We start from the raw sequence: 21,364 nt of genomic DNA, 5'->3' as shown, positions 1-21,364 counted from the left end.
ACCTGAACCCAATTGAAAATCTTTGGAGGGAGCTGAAAGTCCGTATTGCCCAGCGACAGCCCCGAAACCTGAAGGATCTGGAGAAGGTCTGCATGGAGGAGTGGGTCAAAATCCCTGCTGCAGTGTGTTCAAACCTGGTCAAGAACTACAGGAAATGTATGATCTCTGTAATTGCAAACAAGGCTTTCTGTACCAAATATTAAGTTCTGCTTTTCTGATGTATCAAATACTTATGTCATGCAATAAAATGATTTACTTAAAAATCATACAATGTGATTTCTGGATTTTTGTTTTAGATTCCGTCTCTCACAGTTGAAGTGCACCTATGATAAAAATTACAGACCTCTCTCTACATGCTTTGTAAGTAGGAAAACCTGCAAAATCGGCAGTGTGTCAAATACCTGTAACGGCTTTCTAATGGTGAAGGAGAGTCGGACCAAACTGCAGCGTGTCTATTGCGATTCATCTTTAATAAACAAACGTAACACACAACAAAACACTAACACTACAAAACGAAAACCGAAAACAGCCTATACAGCCTTGGGGCTGATTCTCAGGCTTCCTTGCCAACCGTGTTCCCTCATATCGCCGGCTCCTCTCTCCGGCTGCCTCTGCTCTCCTCGCTGCCTCCACCTGTTCCCATGGAAGGCGATCCCTTCCCGCCAGGATCTCCTCCCATGTGTAGCAACCCTTGCCATCCAATATATCGTCCCATGTCCAATCCTCATTGCGCCGCTGTTCCTGCCTTTGCTGCTTCTCCTGTGGCTCCTGCCTGTTGACACGCTGCTTGGTCCTGTGGTGGGTGATTCTATAACGGCTTTCTAATGGTGAAGGTGAGTCGGACCAAACTGCAGCGTGTCTATTGCGATTCATCTTTAATAAACAAACGTAACACACAACAAAACACTAAAAAACGAAAACCGAAAACAGCCTATACAAGTGTCTACTAACCTCTAACCAGGACATCAAGACACACAGGACAATCACCCACAATACAACCAAAGAATATGGCTGCCTAAATATGGTTCCCAATCAGAGACAACGGTAAACACCTGCCTCTGATTGAGAACCACTTCAGACAGCCATAGACTCTCCTAGAACACCCCACTAAGCTACAATCCCACTATACACACATACCAAAATCCCAAGACAAAACACACCACAATACAAAAACTCTATGCCACACCCTGGCCTGACCCAATACATGAAGAAAACACAAAATACTTAGACCAGGGCGTGACAATACCGGTTCTCCCCACTGTATTTTCAGGTCTGTACATTGTTAATATAAATGTAATTGAAACATTGTATTGTTTTCTGGTTTGCTTAATATATGGAATTTAAAAGTATTAATACTTTTGATACATAATTATATTTAAAACCAAATACTTTTAGACTTTTACTCAAGTAGTATTTTACTGGCTGACTTTCACTTTTACTTGAGTCATATTCTATTAATGTTTCTTTACTTTTACTCAAGTGTGACAACTGGATACTTTTTCCACCACTGTGTGTGTGTCACAGATCAGGTGAGCAATCTGATTGCTTACAATGAAGGGGGAAATATGCACTATACAAACAAAACAAACAATGACAAAGTATAATACTACACAGAAGGTGTGGCCTAGTCACGTTCTACAGGTCTGTATATTGTCAATATAAATGTAATTGAAACATGGTATTGTTTTCTTTATGACCTATTTGTCAAAACTGTCTGCAGGAAATGTGTGGATCTTCTCTATATACCAACCCAACTACGACCCGACCCATTCAGACGGTCAGTACTGCAACAAGAACCTGTACACGTTTGCCTTCTGGAGTGCAGTGCTTGAAACCTTGGTGTTGGGAGCGATGCTAGTTAAATGCTGCAAAGATCTGTTCTGTGGCATTATGCTTAATAATGGACAACCACAGCCAGACAGAGACTTCCACAGGAACGTCTGAAGGAGGGATGGAACATCTGAAGGAGGGATGGAACATCTGAAGGAGGGATGGAACATCTGAAGGAGGGATGGAACGTCTGAAGGAGGGATGGAACATCTGAAGGAGGGATGGAACATCTGAAGGAGGGATGGAATGTCTGAAGAAGGGATGGAACGGTTGAAGGAGGGATGGAACGTCTGAAGGAGGGATGGAACATCTAAAGGAGGGATGGAACGTCTGAAGGAGGGATGGAACGTCTGAAAGAAGGATGGAACGTCTGAAGGAGGGATGGAACGTCTGAAGGAGGGATGGAATGTCTGAAGGAGGGATGGAACGGTTGAAGGAGGGATGGAATGTCTGAAGGAGGGATGGAAAATCTGAAGGAGGGATGGAACGTCTGAAGGAGGGATGGAATGTCTGAAGGAGGGATGGAACGTCTGAAGGAGGGATGGAACGTCTGAAGGAGGGATGGAATGTCTGAAGGAGGGATGGAACGTCTGAAGGAGGGATGGAACGTCTGAAGGAGGGATGGAATGTCTGAAGGAGGGATGGAACGTTTGAAGGAGGGATGGAACGTCTGAAGGAGGGATGGAATGTCTGAAGGAGGGATGGAATGTCTGAAGGAGGGATGGAATGTCTGAAGGAGGGATGGAACGTTTGAAGGAGGGATGGAACATCTGAAGGAGGGATGGAACGTCTGAAGGAGGGATGGAATGTCTGAAGGAGGGATGGAACGTCTGAAGGAGGGATGGAACGTCTGAAGGAGGGATGGAATGTCTGAAGGAGGGATGGAACGTTTGAAGGAGGGATGGAACGTCTGAAGGAGGGATGGAATGTCTGAAGGAGGGATGGAATGTCTGAAGGAGGGATGGAACGTTTGAAGGAGGGATGGAACGTCTGAAGGAGGGATGGAATGTCTGAAGGAGGGATGGAACGTTTGAAGGAGGGATGGAACATCTGAAGGAGGGATGGAACGTCTGAAGGAGGGATGGAATGTCTGAAGGAGGGATGGAACATCTGAAGGAGGGATGGAACGAGGGACGTCTATCGTGCTCTTGTATTCTTAGCTTCACCATCATTTTGTAAAAGCGGTACATTTTATTCATCTACGGTATGATTATGGTTTAAAAAAGCAGTTTTTGTGATACTTTTCTCTTAGCTATGTGTGTTTTGCATCCACACACAACACCCTGCAATAGGTACTGTTCATATAACACTGTTTTCCTGTTTTACGATTTTTTTTGTGATAAAGAAAATAATTTAAAAGTTGTTGCTGATGAACATATAGGTTTTAATATACACTGAGTGTACAAAATGTTAGGAACACCTTCATTAGTTGCAATCCCTTTTGCCCTCAGAACAGCATCAATTCGTCGGGGCATGGTCTCTACAAGGTGTTGACAGCATACCACAGGGATGCTGGCCCATGTTGACTCCAATGCTTCCCATAGTTATGTTAAGTTGGCTGGATGTCCTTTGAGTGGTGGTCCATTCTTGATACACACAGGAAACTGTTGAGTGTCAAAAACCCAGCAGCATTGCAGTTCTTGACACAACCAAACAGGTTCGCCTGGCACCTACTATCATACCCCATTCAAAGGCACATAAATATTTTGTCTTGCCCTAACATTCCATTTTCAACCTGACTCCTCCCCTTCATCTACACTGATTGAAGTGGATTTAAATTGTGACCTCAATAATGGATCATTGCGTTCACCTGGATTCACCTGGTCAATCTCATGAAAAGAGCAGGTGTTCCTAATGCTTTGTACACTCAGTGTATTTGGACATTGGTTAAATTGTATTATATCAAGGAATATACGTATACAGGTAACTGCCAAGATAATGGCATCACTTGAGTAAATGAGGGATACAAAGTATGTTGAAAGCATGTGCTTCCACACAGGTGTGGTTCCTGACTTAATTGAGCAGCAATTAACAGCCCGTCATGCTTACGGTCATGTATAAAAATGCTACCATGGCTATGCCCTCAAAGGATGACAATGCCCATCCACAGGACATGAGTGGTCACTGAATGGCTTGATGAGCATGAAAACAATGTAAACCATACGCCATGGCTGTCTCAGTCACCAGACATCAACACATATGAACACTTACGGGAGATTCTGGAGCAGCGCCTGAGACAGCGTTTCCATCACCATCAACAAAACACCAAATGATGGAATTTCTCATGGAAGAATGGTGTCGTATCTCTCCAACAGAGTTCCAAACACTGGAACTCTGTTGGAATCCATGCCAAGGTGCATGGACACTGTTCTGGGGCCTTGTGGTGGCCCAATGCCTTATTAAGACACTTTAAATGGGTGTTTCCTTTTTTTTGCTGTTACCTGTATATTACATACACCTGCCGTTGATCCATGTTAATTAAAAGATACAGTGTGTACCATGAAAAAGGTGCAGCTGAAAATAGTCTATTGTCAACTGTCTGTCGAACTGTCTTACATTGTAATAAAATACACCCCTCCATACATTTAAGTTACAGTAGCTAATGTTTTATAAAGATGATAGAACAGTTACAAAGAGACTAGTATTTAGCACTTTTTATTAAAACTTTAAATAAACATATCACAAACATGTCACTATACTGTATTTCAAGCCATACAACAGTGTCCAAGACAATTATATAATCAATTTCCTGTAGAGTTGTACTTTAACTCAATGTGAAAAATACTTTTGGGATATGAAAAATCAAAGTGTACATTACAACCAAACCTTTCAGATAATTATTCAAATATTAAAAATGAAAAGAAACAAAAATCCTAATTAGATCATTCTTTTATTAGTAACCAATTCTGCAAATTAACTGTGCAATGCATACTGCTGTGTCTATTTTACAGGTATTTCATTAGGCTTTAAATTGGGTTGCACCATATTCTCAAATGGAACTTTCTGAAATGTTACCTTTGAAGGGAGACTTTCCCTGATGCAAAGATGTTATGATTTATGACAGTGTTATTCAATTCCGGTCCTGGAATGCCAAAACATTTCAGTTTTTTGCTTCTACCTAGTAGTTAATTGCACTCACCTGGTGTCCCAAGTCTGAATTAGTCCCTGATTAGAAGGAGAGGATGAAAACCAGAAGCGTTTCAGCCCTCCAGGATCAGAGTTGAACAGCCTTGATATATGATGTTATGATCACAAAATCAATCTGAACATCATTTGTGACAGCAATCACTCAGGGGATCAATATGTGATTTGGCACAGATTTCATCCTAAACGTAATACTGAAAGGGAGTGCAGCTTTATTGATGAATGATGAGCAATACGTAAACAACACGATATTGCACTTTTCATGTTGTGTGTATCCCGAGACGGAATGGAGAGCATAATGCTGTTTCCTCCTCTTTTTGGCCCTACCATGAGGGATGAAGTTTTACAAAAGGAGTGAGAGAGACAGGGAAAGTTCCAGAAAAAGTAGAGCATCAGTAGTCATCAGCTGTAAGAGAGAAACAGAAGATGGGATTACACACGGCTGAAACTGAACCAAGCCGATGAGGAAGAGGAGCATGCGATCCCTTCCAATCGTAGGAAGATCAGGAAGAGGAGCATGCAATCCCACCCAATCATAGGAAGATCAGAAAGAGGAGCATACAATCCCATCCAATCTTAGGAAGATCAGGAGGAGGAGCATGCGATCCCATCCAATCATAGGAAGATCAGGAAGAGGAGCATGCGATCCCAACCAATCATAGGAAGATCAGGAAGAGGAGCATGCGATCCCATCCAATCATAGAAAGATCAGAAAACCAAATCAGGAAGTGGCATCATGCAGACATGTAGTGACAGTCAGATGGAAGAATGCTTACTTTCTATCGTTAGGATGCAGGTGCTGGCGGCGGTGCCTCTGCTGTTGACAGCCTTGCACATGTACTCTCCCTCGTCCTCTGGGAAGGTCTCTGGCAGGTAGAGGCAGAATGTCTCTCCTCTCTCTATGTACTGATAGTCTTCACAGTCCTGGAGCATCTCCCCCTCAAACCACCAGGTCACCTCCGGCTTGGGCTCCCCGGTGATCTTCACCGTGAACCGCACTGGCTCGGCATCCACCACCGATTGGTTCTTCAGGGGCTTCTTAAACCACGGAGCCCCCGACCTGGCGTGGTCCTCCTCATCCTCATAGGCTGCCGAGCTATTGATGATGCTTCCCTCTTCCTCCTCCTCATCTTCCCTTTTCTGACAAAGATATGACACATGATATCACATTTTTTATTTTTGGAAACCCTCCCTCCACTGAACTGTCATGCGTTTTTAGAATGTCATGCGAGTCAGGGACGTTTTCAACTGTTTAACAACGAGAAACCCGATGATTGAACCCGATGAAAGAGGGATTTACTTTTTGGAGAGCGGCGTCAATCTCTTGCTGTTCGAACTGCATCCTCTGAAGCTTCTGTTCGTCCACCCTCTTCTTCTCCTCCTCTTCTCTGGCTCTGGCCATTTGTTCAAACCGTGCGCGCATGTCCACCTTCTGTCTGAACGGAGCCTCCTCAGCCCCTTTCTCTGTGTCCTTTTTGCCTTCATCATCATCCTGAAAAAACAGCATAACATGATACAGACCGACGCGTTTGGAGTTCCAACGCGATTCTGAAGGATCATGCTAAAATATATACCTCCTGGATCCTCTCTTCTTCCCTCTCTTTGATTTCCTCATCTACAGCCTTTCTCTTTGCTCTCACATCCTCAATCTTCTTCTGGACCTCCTCGTCTTTCAACTGCTTGATCTTCTCAAACTTGGACTTGAGGTTCTTGGCCTGGATGGAGCCGGTCCTCTTGAGTTTCTTCAGCTCCTCATACTCCTTACTTACTGTATCAGAGCTCTCATTCACCACATCCTTAGGAGAGAAACACATATAGTGATACGGTTAGTTTTGAGGATACAGACAAAACAGAAGCATAGGCCTAATAATTTCAACACATAGGAAATTAGGCTGTATGCATCAAGCGTCTCAGAGAAAGAGTGCTGATCTAGGATCAGGTCAATGTTATCTTGTGATTATGGTATAAAAGGCTAAACTGTCCCTAAATCAGCACTCCTACCCAGACGTACTTTATAAATATGGCCCCTGGTTCTCCTCATCTTGTTATCAATCTCTACAGTTGGTAGTTCCATGCCAATATCCATGAGACTTCCCACATGAGTCTTTAACAGCATTGTGAGACTGATACCATGTTGATGACTGACCTCTCCCATCTCTTGTCTGAGCTGTTCAAACTCCTGTTTCTCCTGCTCCATTTTCTTCTTACGCGCCGCCACCTTGCACCTCCTATCGGCTTCCTCCTTCTGCTTTAGCAGCTCTTCGAAGTTCATCTCCAGTTTTCCAGGGTGCAATGCTTCCTGGGAGTCGCTCTTGAACATTCCGTCCTCGTCCTCATCTAGCACCTACCGGCACACAAACACAGAGCATGGTGTCATTGACAATCTCACAATAAACCAATTAGAATCCAATCAAAGTTTGTTTGTCACATGCACCAAATACAACAACCTTACAGTGAAATGCTTACTTACTACAAGCCCTTAACCAACAAAAATAAGAGTTAAGAAAATATTTACTAAATAAACTAAAGTAAAAAATTATAAAAAAGTTACACAATAAATTAACAATAACGAGGCTATGTACAGGCGATATCGGTACCTAGTCAATGTGAAGGGGTACAAGTTAGTCGAGGTAATTGAGGTAATATGTCCATGTGCTGTAGGTGGGGGGGGGGGGGGGGGGGTCAGCACAAATAGTCCTGGTAGCCATTTGATTAACTTTTCAGCAGTGTTCTGGTTTGGGGGTAGAAGCTGTTTACAAGCCTTTTGGACCTAGACTTGTTGCTCCGGTACCGCTTGCCGTGCGGTAGCAGAAAGAACAGTCAATGACTATGGTGGCTGGAGTCGTTGACCATTTTTAGTCCTCAATGCCATCGGATGAATCCCGGAACATATTCCAGTTTGTGCTAGCAAAACAGTCCTGTAGCTTAGCATTTACATCATCTGACAACTTCCATATTGAGCGAGTCACTGGTACTTCCTGCTTTAGTTTTTGGTCAGATTTGCCAAATGGAGGATGATGGAGAGCTTTGTATGCGTCTCTGTGTGTGGAGTAAAGGTGGTCTAGAGTTTTTTCCCCCTCTGGTTGTTTATGTGACATGCTGGTAGAAATTAGGTAAAACTGCTTTAAGTTTTTCTGTATTAAAGTCCCCAGCAACTGTGAGCGCCACCTCTGGATGAGCATTTTCTTGTTTGATTATGATCTTATACAGCTCATTAGGTGTGGTGTTAGTGCCAGCATCAGTTTGTGATGGTAAATAGACAGCTACAAAAAATATAGATGAAAACTCTCTTGGTAAATAGTGTGGTCTACAGCTTATCATGAGGTACTCTACCTCAGGCAAGAAAAACCTAGAGACTTCATTAATATTAGATTTCTTGCACCAGCTGTTATTGACAAATAGACACACACCCCCAGCCCTCGTCTTACCGAACATAACTGTTCTGTCCTGCCAATGCTTAGAAACCCCAGCCAACTGTATATTTTACATATTTCAGCCATGTCTCAGTGAAACATAAGATATTACAGTTTTTAATGTCCCGTTGGTAGGAAAGTCTCGAACGGAGCTCATCCAGTTTATTGTCCAATGATTGCACTTTGGCCAATAGGACAGATGGTAGAGGCGGGTTACCCACTTGCCGACGAATTCTCACAAGGCACCCGGATCAGTGTCCCCTGTATCGCCGTCTCTTCTTCTTGCGAATGACGGGATTTGGGCCTGTTCCGGAATCCTTTGAATCTGACTCGTTAAATAAAAAATCTTCATCCAGTTTGAGGTGAATAATCACTATTCTGATATCCAGAAGCTCTTTTTGGTCATAAGAGACGGTGGCAGAAACATTATGTACAAAATAATTTACAAACAACTAGAAAAAGCATCTATCCCCTCTAGCACCAACATCACAATCTTTAATCCCAAATCGATCATTGCATCATATCAGCTTCCAATAACAAATGAACACACCACCTAAACCCTCCCACAATGAAACACAAACAATGAAGTACCAGATGAAAAGCAAAGATAAAGCAACATAATCAAATTGAACAGAAAAGCTACTGCAACCAAATTACATTGAAGTTCTCATCAGATGATCCTGTAAAAAGCTTTTGAATGACATGAAGATCTTTAACTCATTCTATAATAATAAGGTAGATGTAACGGTCATTGGTGGAAGAAGGTGAGGACCAAAGCGCAGCGTGGTAAGTGTTCATATCTTTTAATTAAGTAATAGAACACTGAACAAAACAATAAACGACCAACGAACAGTCCCGTAAGGTGAATGACAAAAAACACTAAACAGGAAAATAATCACCCACAACTCAAAAGTGAAACCAGGCTACCTAAATATGGTTCTCAATCAGGGGCAACGATAAACAGCTGACTCTGATTGAGAACCATACCAGGCCAAACACAGAAATCCCAAAACATAGAAAAAGGAACATAGACAACCCACCCAACTCACGCCCTGACCATACTAAAACAAAGACATAATAAAATAACTAAGGTCAGAACGTGACAGTACCCCCCCCCCCCCCCAAAGGTGAGGCCTCCGGCCACAAAACCTGAACCTATAGGGGAGGTTCTGGGTGGGTGTCTGTCCGTGGTGGCGGCTCTGGCGCAGGACGTGGACCCTACTCCACCATAGTCCTTCTCCACCTCTTTACCCACCTCCGTGGCCTCTTTAACGCGGCGAACCTCGCCGCCGACCTCGAACTGGGGACCCAAGCCACGGGTCCCGAATGGACGGGAGATTCCGGCAGCACCGGACGGATGGGAGATTCCAGCAGCACCGGACAGGCGGGAGACTCCGGCAGCTCCGGAGTGAAGGGCGATTCCGGCAGCTCCTGGCTGACTGACGGCTCTGGCAGCTCCTGACAGACGGGCGGCTCTGGCAGCTCAGGACAGACAGGCGGCTCTGGCAGCTCAGGACAGACGGGCGGCTCTGGCAGCTCAGGACAGATGGGAGACTCTGGCAGCTCAGGACAGACGGGAGACTCTGGAAGCTCAGGACAGAGGAGAGACTCTGGAAGCTCAGGACAGACGGGCGACTCTGGCAGCACTGGACAGGAGGAAGACTCTGACAGTGCTGAGCAGGTGGGAGCACCTGTAGGAAGGACACGGAGAGACAGCCTGGTGTGGGGGCCTGCCACCGGAGGGCTGGTGCTTGGAGGTGGCACAGGATAGAGCGGACCGTGAAGGCGCACTGGAGCTCTCGAACACCGAGCCTGCCCAACCTTACCTGGTTGAATGCTCCCCGTAGCCAGGCCAGTGCGGCGAGGTGGAATAGCCCGCACTGGGCTATGCTGGCGAACCGGGGACACCATGCGTAAGGCTGGTGCCATGTACCCCGGCCCGAGGAGACGCACTGGAGACCAGATGCGCTGAGCCGGCTTCATGGCACCTGGCTCGATACCTAACCTAGTCCGGCCGATTCGAGGCGTTGCGCTGTAACGCACCGGGCTATGCCTGCGCACCGGGGACACCGTGCACCTCACGGCATAACACGGTGCCTGCCCGGTCCCTCTCTCTCCACGGTAAGCACGGGGAGTTGGCGCAGGTGACTACCTGACTTCGCCACAGTCCCTGTGTGCCACCCCCCAATACATTTTTGGGGCTGCCTCTCGGGCTTCCAGCCGCGCTGCCGTGCTGCCTCCTCATACCCCGCCTCTCAGCTTTCGCTGCCTCCAGCTCTGCCTTGGGGCGGCGATATTCCCCAGCCTGTGCCCAGGGTCCTTTGCCGTCCAGGATCTCCTCCCAAGTCCAGGAGTCTTGAGATCACTGCTGCTGCTGCCTGTTACCACGCTGCTTGGTCCTTTGGTGGTGGGTGATTCTGTAACGGCCGTTGGTGGAAGAAGATGAGGACCAAAGCGCAGCGTGGTAAGTGTTCATATCTTTTAACTAAGTAATAGAACACTGAACAAAACAATAAACGACCAACGGACAGTCCCGTAAGGTGAATGACAAAAAACACTAAACAGGAAAATAATCACCCACAACTCAAAAGTGAAACCAGGCTACCTAAATATGGTTCTCAATCAGGGACAACAATAAACAGCTGCCTCTGAATGAGAACCATACCAGGCCAAACACAGAAATCCCAAAACATAGAAAAAGGAACATAGACAACCCACCCAACTCACGCCCTGACCATACTAAAACAAATACATAATAAAAGAACTAAGGTCAGAACGTGACAGTAGAAGCCTTTCATTGTCCTTGTAGAATCAGGTAGAATCAGAGTCAGAATAAGCAGGACACACATGATAAAGAGCCACCCATTCACAACCTTGTATTTACAGTAAGAACTTACAGTATTAGCATTTCATGGCAATCACTATTATTTTTTCTTAGTCAGTGGACAAATACAATTGTCATTTGAAAGTGAAAATATCTTACTTCTCCATCTCGATATGAAGTCTTAGATTTTTCTAGATCCAGGGAGCTCTTTAAGGAGATCATTTTGAAGGTAGGAACAGCAATTGCAAGTGTACCATTTGAGTTTGAACAGTAACGTTACATCATCATGTATGATTAATCCATGTCCAATTAGAGTCCAATTATAGATAGAGTTCCTATACTAAATACAGCCTATCACAAATGGCCGTGATCGTGAGTCCCATAGGACGGTGCATAATTGACCCAGCATCGTCTGGGTTAGGGGAGGGTTTGGCCGGGGTGGCTTTACTTGGCTCATCGCACTCTAGCGACTCCTTGTGGAGAACCGGGTGCCTGCAGGCTGACCTTGGTCATCAAGTGAACAGTGTTTCCTCCGACACATTTGTGTGGCTGGCTTCCGGGTTAAGAAGGGCAGGTGTTAAGAAGCACGGTTTGGCGGGTCATGTTTCGGGGGACGCATAACTCGACCTTCACCTTCCAAGCACGTTGGGGAGTGCTAACGATGAGACACAATTGGAATTGGGGATAGAAAGGGGGTAAAATCACCCCCCCAAAAATATGATACACAAAATAAATTACAGTAATAAAAAAAAGAACAACTCTTCAAATGTTAACACTATAACTTCTTAACTTATGAAAGGATAATGAAGTATTCAAAAGCACTTCATAAAGCCTACATATACACAGCATGAAACATTACTCACTATGGCTCTATTCATGATGAGTAATCAAAATAATTTCAATCTTTTTACATGCTTCTTCTGAACTTGGCCTACTTCAGTCGACGTGTTAGCGCAGGGCTTCATTTGCTACATGCTGGTGCTGCCTGCAGAGGTACAGTGCCTTGCGAAAGTATTCGGCCCCCTTGAACTTTGCGACCTTTTGCCACATTTCAGGCTTCAAACATAAAGATATAAAACTGTATTTTTTTGTGAAGAATCAACAACAAGTGGGACACAATCATGAAGTGGAACGACATTTATTGGATATTTCAAACTTTTTTAACAAATCAAAAACTGAAAAATTGGGCGTGCAAAATTATTCAGCCCCCTTAAGTTAATACTTTGTAGCGCCACCTTTTGCTGCGATTACAGCTGTAAGTCGCTTGGGGTATGTCTCTATCAGTTTTGCACATCGAGAGACTGAAATTTTTTCCCATTCCTCCTTGCAAAACAGCTCGAGCTCAGTGAGGTTGGATGGAGAGCATTTGTGAACAGCAGTTTTCAGTTCTTTCCACAGATTCTCGATTGGATTCAGGTCTGGACTTGGCCATTCTAACACCTGGATATGTTTATTTTTGAACCATTCCATTGTAGATTTTGCTTTATGTTTTGGATCATTGTCTTGTTGGAAGACAAATCTCCGTCCCAGTCTCAGGTCTTTTGCAGACTCCATCAGGTTTTCTTCCAGAATGGTCCTGTATTTGGCTCCATCCATCTTCCCATCAATTTTAACAATCTTCCCTGTCCCTGCTGAAGAAAAGCAGGCCCAAACCATGATGCTGCCACCACCATGTTTGACAGGTGGGGTGGTGTGTTCAGGGTGATGAGCTGTGTTGCTTTTACTCCAAACATAATGTTTTGCATTGTTGCCAAAAAGTTCAATTTTGGTTTCATCTGACCAGAGCACCTTCTTCCACATGTTTGGTGTGTCTCCCAGGTGGCTTGTGGCAAACTTTAAACGACACTTTTTATGGATATCTTTAAGAAATGGCTTTCTTCTTGCCACTCTTCCATAAAGGCCAGATTTGACTGATTGTTGTCCTATGGACAGAGTCTCCCACCTCAGCTGTAGATCTCTGCAGTTCATCCAGAGTGATCATGGGCCTCTTGGCTGCATCTCTGATCAGTCTTCTCCTTGTATGAGCTGAAAGTTTAGAGGGACGGCCAGGTCTTGGTAGATTTGCAGTCGTCTGATACTCCTTCCATTTCAATATTATCGCTTGCACAGTGCTCCTTGGGATGTTTAAAGCTTGGGAAATCTTTTTGTATCCAAATCCGGCTTTAAACTTCTTCACAACAGTATCTCGGACCTGCCTGGTGTGTTCCTTGTTCTTCATGATGCTCTCTGCGCTTTTAACGGACCTCTGAGACTATCACAGTGCAGGTGCATTTATACGGAGACTTGATTACACACAGGTGGATTGTATTTATCATCATTAGTCATTTAGGTCAACATTGGATCATTCAGAGATCCTCATTGAACTTCTTGAGAGAGTTTGCTGCACTGAAAGTAAAGGGCCTGAATAATTTTGCACGCCCAATTTTTCAGTTTTTGATTTGTTAAAAAAGTTTGAAATATCCAATAAATGTCGTTCCACTTCATGATTGTGTCCCACTTGTTGTTGATTCTTCACAAAAAAATACAGTTTTATATCTTTATGTTTGAAGCCTGAAATGTGGCAAAAGGTCGCAAAGTTCAAGGGGGCCGAATACTTTCGCAAGGCACTGTATGTTCATAGAGATCCTATAATTCACAAATGTATTGTTTTATATGATAGTTATACCATATTTGATCCACTTCTAAAATTAACGTTTTCCTGACCAAGATGGCAGATTTTTTTGTCATGTTGCTAGGATACCAAATTCCACTAGTAAATTGTAGGATCTCTATGGTTATGTTACCCAGTCCTACCATATTCTTGCGGGCTTCTGCGAAGAGCCTCTTCTCCTCCTCCAGCCTCCTCTTGGCCTCCTCCTCTGCTTTCTTCTCCTCCACCTCTCTCCTCTGACGCTCCTTGTCCTCGAAGCTGACACACAGCTTCCCTGGCTTGCTGCCCTCCAGGTTCAGCATGGCCATCAACACCTCGTCATCGTCATCCACTATCTGGAGAAGGAGGACAACGACAAGAGAGCTCAAACTAGTGTCTGACATCTCGGGGCTCACAATATTAAACATAAAAAAGGAGCTGTAAAGACAGTGATTATATTGATGGTCCCAGATCTGTTTGTGCTGGACGTTTGGCATAGGAGCTGGCAAGACAGCCCAAACAGATATGGGGCAAGGCGAAGTGACCATCACATCACACTCACTCACCATGCTTTTCCTGGCCTCGGCGAAAGCCTTCCTCTCCTCTTCCATTCGTCTCTTGTATTCAACCTCTGCTGCTTTGCGTTCATTCTCTACCCTCTGTTTCTCAAGCTCCTCGAAGCTCAACCTCAGTTTACCAGGCTGGATGACGTCTCTCTCGCCTTGAGCTCCTTGTGAGTCCTCCTCATCTTCTCCCTGCAAGTACATAGAGTTCCAAAGTCACACCAGGCCCAAGGCTAGGGAAATACAGTGGCTTGCGAAAGTATTCAACCCTTTGGCATTTTTCCTATTTTGTTGCCTTACAACCTGGAATTAAAATATATATTTTTTAGGTTTGTATCATTTGATTTACACAACATTCCTACCACTTTGAAGATGCAATTTTTTTTTTTTGTGAAACAAACAAGAAATAAGACAAAAAAAACAGAAAACTTGAACATGCATAACTATTCACACCCCCAAAGTCAATACTTTGTAGAGCCACATTTTGCAGCAATTACAGCTGCAAGTCTCTAGGGTTATGTCTCTATAAGCTTGGCAAATCTAGCCACTGGGATATTTGCCCATTCTTCAAGGCAAAACTGCTCGAGCTCCTTCAAGTTGGATGGGTTCTGCTGGAGTACAGCAATCTTTAAGTCATACCACAGATTCTCAATTGGATTGAGGTCTGGGCTTTGACTAGGCCATTCCAAGACATTTAAATGTTTCCCCTTAAACCACTCAAGTGTTGCTTTAGCAGTATGCTTAGGGTCATTGTCCTGCTGGAAGGTGAACCTCCGTCCCAGCTTAAATCTCTGGAAAACAAGCAGGTTTCCCTAAAGAATTTCCCTGTATTTAGCACCATCCATCATTCCTTCAAATCTGACCAGTTTCCCAGTCACTGCCGATGAAAAACATCCCCACAGCATGATGCTGCCACCACCATGCTTCACTGCAGAGATGGTGTTCTCAGGGTGATGAGAGGTGTTGGGTTTGCGCCAGACATAGCATTTTCCTTGATGGTCAAAAAGCTCAATTTTAGTCTCATCTGACCAGAGTACCTTCTTCCATATGTTTGGGGAGTCTCCACTGTCGAGCTTTGCAGCTCCTTCTGGGTTATCTTTGATCTCTTTTTGCCTCTCTGATTAATGCCCTCCTTGCCTGGTCCGTGAGTTTTGGTGAGCGGCCCTCTCTTGGCAGATTTGTTGTGGTGCCATATTCTTTCAATTGTTTTACAATGGATTTAATGGTGCTCCTGATCTGTACTTCTCCACAACTTTGTCCCTGACCTGTTTGGAGAACTCCTTGGTCTTCATGGTGCCGCATGGTGGTGCCCCTTACTTAGTGGTGTTGCCTTTCAGAACAGGTGTATATATACTGAGATCATGTGACAAATCATGTGACACTTAGATTGCATACAGGTGGACTTTATTTAACTAATTATGTGACTTCCAAAGGTAATTGGTTGGACCAGATCTTATTTAGGGGTTTCAAAGCAAAGGGGTGAATACATATGCACGAACCACTTTTTGTTTAAATTTTTTATAAATTTTTTTAAAACCAGTTCTTTTTTAAATTTCACTTCACCAATTTGGACTATTTTGTGTATGTCCATTACATGATATAAAAATAAAAATCCATTTAAATTACAGGTTATAATGCAAAAAATAGGAAAAACGCCAAGGGGGAAGAATACTTTTGCAAAGCACTGGATAGCTCAGGTGGTTAGAACACAGCCATAAAAACAACCACAACCACAACCACCACAATAACAACAACAACAACAACCACAATTACAACACAGGTTCAATCCCCAAAGGAGATTCAGAACACCTAATGAAGGAGTTGACTAAATAACCTTTAGAACTATTGTCACATCCTGACCATAGAGAGCCTTTATTTTCTATGGTGGAGTAGGTCAGGGCGTGACTGGTGGGTTAGTCTGGTTTATATTTTCTATGTGGGGTTCTAGGTTGTTTTTTCTATGTTGGGGTTTTGGTATGATTCCCAATTAGAGGCAGCTGGCTATCGTTGTCTCTAATTGGGGATCATACTTAAGTAGCATTTTTTCCACCTGTAGGTTATGGGAAATTGTTTATGTTTTGAGTTATTGCATGTAGCATCTCGGTAGTCACGGTTCGTTGTCAGTTGATTGTTGTTTTTTTTTTTTTTGTCTTTGCTAAGTTTCACTTTCTTTAATAAATATGTGGAACTCTACATACGCTGCGCCTTGGTCCGACCATTATTCCAACGAACGTGACAACTATACTATACACATTATGAAAGTTCTGACAGATGTGTGTAGTTACAGTATACTTTTCAGAAAGGGGACTTGTGATGGATTGTTTTAATTAAAGGACTGTATGCAATGCTTATTATACTATTTTAACCTGAATAACTACATTCCTATAACTAAACTCATCCTCTCACTGTCATCTGGGTTAATTTTCAGCAAACTTAATATGTGTAAGTATTTGTATGAACATAACAAGATTCTACAACTGAGACATGAACTGAACAAGTTCCACAGACATGTGACTAACAGAAATTGAATAATGTGTCCCTGAACAAAGTGGGGGTCAAAATCAAAAGTAACAGTCAGTTTCTGGTGTGGCCACCAACTGCATTAATTACTGCAGTGCATCTCCTCCTCATGGACTGCACCAGATTTGCCAGTTCTTGCTGTGAGATGTTACCCCACTCTTCCACCAAGGCACCTGCAAGTTCCCAGACATTTCTGGGGGGAATGGCCCTAGCCCTCACCCTCCGATCCAACAGGTCCCAGACGTGCTCAATTGGATTGAGATCCGGGCTCTTTACTGGACATGGCAGAACACTGACATTCCTGTCTTGCAGGAAATCATGCACAGAACGAGCAGTATGGCTGGTGGCATTGTCATGCTGGAGGGTCATGTCAGGATGAGCCAGCAGGAAGGGTACCACATGAGGGAGGAGGATATCTTCCCTGTAAAACACAGCATTGAGCTTGCCAGCAGGCGGGCAGCTTGCCTGCAGGCGGGCAGCGATCGGTTGAAGAGCATGTATTTAGTTTTACTTGCATTGAAGCTCGTCTGGAGGTTAGTTAACACAGTGTCAAAAGAAGGTCCAGAAATACAGAATGGTGTCGTCTGCGTAGAGGTGGATCAGGGACTCGCCAGCAGCAAGAGCGACGTCATTGATGTATACAGAGAAAAGAGTTGGTCCGAGAAATGAACCCTGTGGCACCCCCATAGAGACTGCCAGAGGTCCAGACAACAGGCCCTCTGATTTGACACACTGAACTCTGTTTGAAAAGTAGTTGGTGAACCAGACGAGGCAGTCATTTGAGAAACCAAGGGTGATGAGTCTGCCGATAAGAATGTGGTGATTGACAGTCGAAGCCTTGGCCAGGTCGATGAATACGGCTGCACAGTATTGTCTTTTATCGATGGCAGTTGTGATATCGTTTAGGACCTTGAGCATGGCTGAGGTGCACCCATGACCAGCTCGGAAACCAGATTGCATAGCGGAGAAGGTACGGTGGGATTCAACATGGTCGTGATCTGTTTGTTAACTTTCGAAGACCTTATAAAGGCAGGGTAGGATAGATATAGGTCTGTAACAGTTTGGCTCTAGACCGTAGCAGCTTTCCAATCAGTCTCAGATGATACGAAAGAGAGGTTGAACAGGCTAGTAATAGGGGTTGCAACAATTGCATTGGATCATTTTAGAAAGAGAGGGTCCAGATTGTCTAGCCTAGCTCATTTGTAGGGGTCCAGATTTTGCAACTCTTTCAGAACATCAGCTATCTGGATTTGGGTGAAGGTGAAATGGGGGAGGCTTGGGAAAGTTGCTGTGGGGTGTGCAGGACTGTTGACCGGGGTAGGGGTAGCCAGGTGGAAAGCATGGTCAGCCGTAGAAAAATGCTTATTGAAATGGTCAATTATAGTGGATTTATCGGTGGTGACAATGTTTCCTAGCCTCAGTACAGTGGGCAGCTGGGAGGAGGTGCTCTTATTCTCCTTGGACTTTACAATGTCCCAGAACTTTTTGGAGTTTGTGCTACAGGATGCAATGTTCTCTTTAAAAAAACTAGCCTTTGCTTTTCTAACTGCCTGTGTATATTTGTTCCTAACTTCCCTGAAAAGTTGCATATCGCGGGGGCTATTCGATGCTAATGCAGTATGCTACAGAATGTTTTTGTGCTGGTCAAGGTCAGTCAGGTCTGGAGTGAACCAAGGGCTATATGTGTTCCTGGTTCAATTTTTTTTGAATGGGGCATGCTTATTTAAGATGGTGAGGAAATCAGTTTTAAAGAATAACCAGGCATCCTCTACTGACGAATTGAGGTCAATATCCATCCAGGATACCCGGGCCAGATCGGTTAGAAAGGCCTGCTCGCTGAAGTAATTTGTGTGAGATTGTGGACATCTAGCTTAGATTGTAGGATGGCCGTGGTGTTAATCATGTCCCAGTTTCGGTCACCTAACAGTACGAGCTCTGAAGATAGATGGGGGGCAATCAATTCACATATGGTGCCCAGGGCACAGCTGGGGGCAGAAGGTGGTCTATAACAAGCGGCAACGGTGAGAGACTTGTTTCTGGAAAGGTGGATTTTTAGAAGTAGAAGCTTGAATTGTTTGGGCACAGACCTGGATAGTATGACAGAACTCTGCAGGCTATCTCTGCAGTAGATTGCAACTCAGCCCCCTTTGGCAGTTCTAGCATGTCGTAAAATGTTATAGTCAGGGATGGAAATGTCAGGATTTTTGGAGGCCTTCCTAAGCCAGGATTCAGACACGGCTAGGACATCCCATTTGGCAGAGTGTGCTAAAGCAGTGAATAAAACAAACTTAGGGAGGAGGCTTCTAATGTTGACATGCATGAAACAAAGGCTTTTACGATTACAGAAGTCAACAAATGAGAGCGCCTGGTGAATGGGAGTGGAACTAGGTGCTGCAAGGCCCGGATTATCCTCTACGTTACCAGATAAACAGAGAAGGAGTAGGATAAGGGTACGGCTAAAGGCTATAAGAACTGGCCGTCTAGTGCGTTCGGATAGAGAGTAAAAGGAGCAGGTATCTGGGCGAGGAAGAATAGATTCAAGGCACAATGTACAGACAAGGGTATGGTAGGATATGAATACAGTGGAGGTAAACCTAGGCATTGAGTGACGATGAGAGAGGTTTTGCCTCTAGAGACATCATTTAAACCAGGTGAGGTCACCGCACGTGTGGGAGGTGAAACAAAAGGGCTAGCTAAGGCATATTGAGCAGAGCTGGAGGCTCTACAGTGAAATAAGACAATGATCACCAACTAAAACAGAAATGGACAAGGCATATTGACATTAGGGAGTGGCATGCATAGCCGAGTGATCATAGGGACCAGTGGGTAGCTAGGTGAGCTGGAGACACGGCGATTCAGACAGCTAGCGGGCCGGGGCTAGCAGGCTAGCAGAAGGGCCTTAGGGGGACGTCACGACGGAAGAGTCTGTTGTAGCCCCCTCGGACGGTTACGTCGGCAGACTAGCCATGATGGATCGGCAGGGCTTCGTGTAGGCAGTAAAAGGGTCCAGGCCAAATGGCAAAATAGGTATTGTAGCCCAAGGAGTGGCTGATGGACCTCTTCAGCTAACAGTCTGATATGCTCTAGATAGCTAGCGGGCCGCGGCTAGCAGGCTAGCGGATGGGCCTTCAGGGGACGTCTCGATGGAGTAGCCTGTTGAAACCCCATCGAGCGGATTATGTCGGTAGACCAGTTGTGATGGATCGGCGGGGCTCCGTGTCAGCAGTAAAAGGGGCCCAGGCTAATTGGCAAAATAGGTATTGTAGCCCAAGGAGTGGCTGAAGGACCTCTTCAGCTTGCAGGGAGATGGGTCTAGCACAAGGCTGGTTCCAGGCTAACTGGTGATTGCTTCGGGACAGAGACGTTAGCCAGGGGTAGCCACTCAGATAGCAGCTAGTTAGCTGCAATGATCCAGGTCAAAAGGATCAGAGCTTGCGATAGGAATCCGAAGATGTGGAGAAAAAGCAGTCCAGTATGCTCTGGGTTGAATCGCGCTGTGCAGACTGGCAGGAGTTGACAGGGCTAAGGTTAGCTGATGACCACTAGCAGTGGCTAACTGAATACTAGCTAATAGCTAGTTAGCTGGCTAGCTTCTGTTGGGGGCTCCGGTTCTAAAGTATAGAAAATAGCAGATCCATACCACATTGGGTGAGACGGGTTGCAGGAGAGTATGTTGAAATCGAGGTTAAAAATATAAACAATATATACGAAATATATATGAAGGAAAGACATATATAGACACGGGACACGACAACACAAAGACAAATACGTCTGAACTGCTATGACCTCTTGGATTCGACCTTGACGGAAAAAATATATGGGGCAGCAGCGTAGCCTAGTGGTGACGTTTCTTTTTTTGCTGAGTTTCCATTACACCACAACATTCAATCTCTGACAGATCATTTTTTTAAAAGTATTATCAAAGACAGCACAAGTCAACTTCAAAAGCACAAGAGGAAAGCACTGAATGGAAGGGTTTGCGAAGGGAATGTGCAGGGTTGACACGGAATGCCACTGCTAATTTACCTCCAAGGTTGATCTAGCACTGAAATACTGTATCTCAGCTCTCACAAGGAAAGAACAGGACATTGAAATGTGATGTGCTAATAAGTGAATAAGATCAGTCACCATTTCCAGCTTGGCCTCCTCAAAGGCTTTCTTCTCGTCCTGCAGACGTCGTTTAGCCTCCCTCTCTGCCTGCTTTCTCAGGCATTCCTGCCTCTCCTTCTCAGCCTCCTCAAACGTCATTTTTAGCTTCCCAGGAGTCACCTGCTCCTTCTCTGTGGGCTGTTCCTCGTCCTCATCCTGGTATTGACACAATCAGTCTACATCAGAGACCATGATATCCACATGAAGTATTGACACAGACAGAATATAATAGCTTTCATGAAATATTAGATTTTCCTAGTAACACCTATGCTCAATCTACACCTAGACTACC

The 21,364-nt window shown here is 44.6% G+C and overlaps 1 protein-coding gene across 3 annotated transcripts in view; it reads right to left on the bottom strand.

The window, feature by feature from the left end:
• Positions 1 to 4,469: 4,469 nt before the first annotated feature.
• Positions 4,470 to 21,364, bottom strand: part of LOC115109055 (nexilin) — a 32,201-nt gene continuing 15,306 nt past the window's right edge. For 2 of the 3 annotated variants that reach the window (XM_029633618.2, XM_029633617.2), the window contains exons 7-13: positions 21,052 to 21,228; positions 14,407 to 14,595; positions 14,005 to 14,196; positions 7,121 to 7,318; positions 6,549 to 6,770; positions 6,275 to 6,466; positions 5,391 to 6,114 (exon numbers count right to left, since the gene is read on the bottom strand). In XM_029633618.2, the coding sequence (XP_029489478.2) occupies positions 5,731 to 6,114; positions 6,275 to 6,466; positions 6,549 to 6,770; positions 7,121 to 7,318; positions 14,005 to 14,196; positions 14,407 to 14,595; positions 21,052 to 21,228 (1,554 nt within the window). In that variant the 3' untranslated portion in view covers positions 5,391 to 5,730. The other variant, XM_029633620.2, reaches the window with a different exon arrangement.

Source organism: Oncorhynchus nerka, linkage group LG25 (genome assembly GCF_034236695.1).
Source record: "Oncorhynchus nerka isolate Pitt River linkage group LG25, Oner_Uvic_2.0, whole genome shotgun sequence".
Taxonomy (NCBI): domain Eukaryota; kingdom Metazoa; phylum Chordata; class Actinopteri; order Salmoniformes; family Salmonidae; genus Oncorhynchus; species Oncorhynchus nerka.
This window is presented reverse-complemented; position numbering and strand designations above follow the sequence as displayed.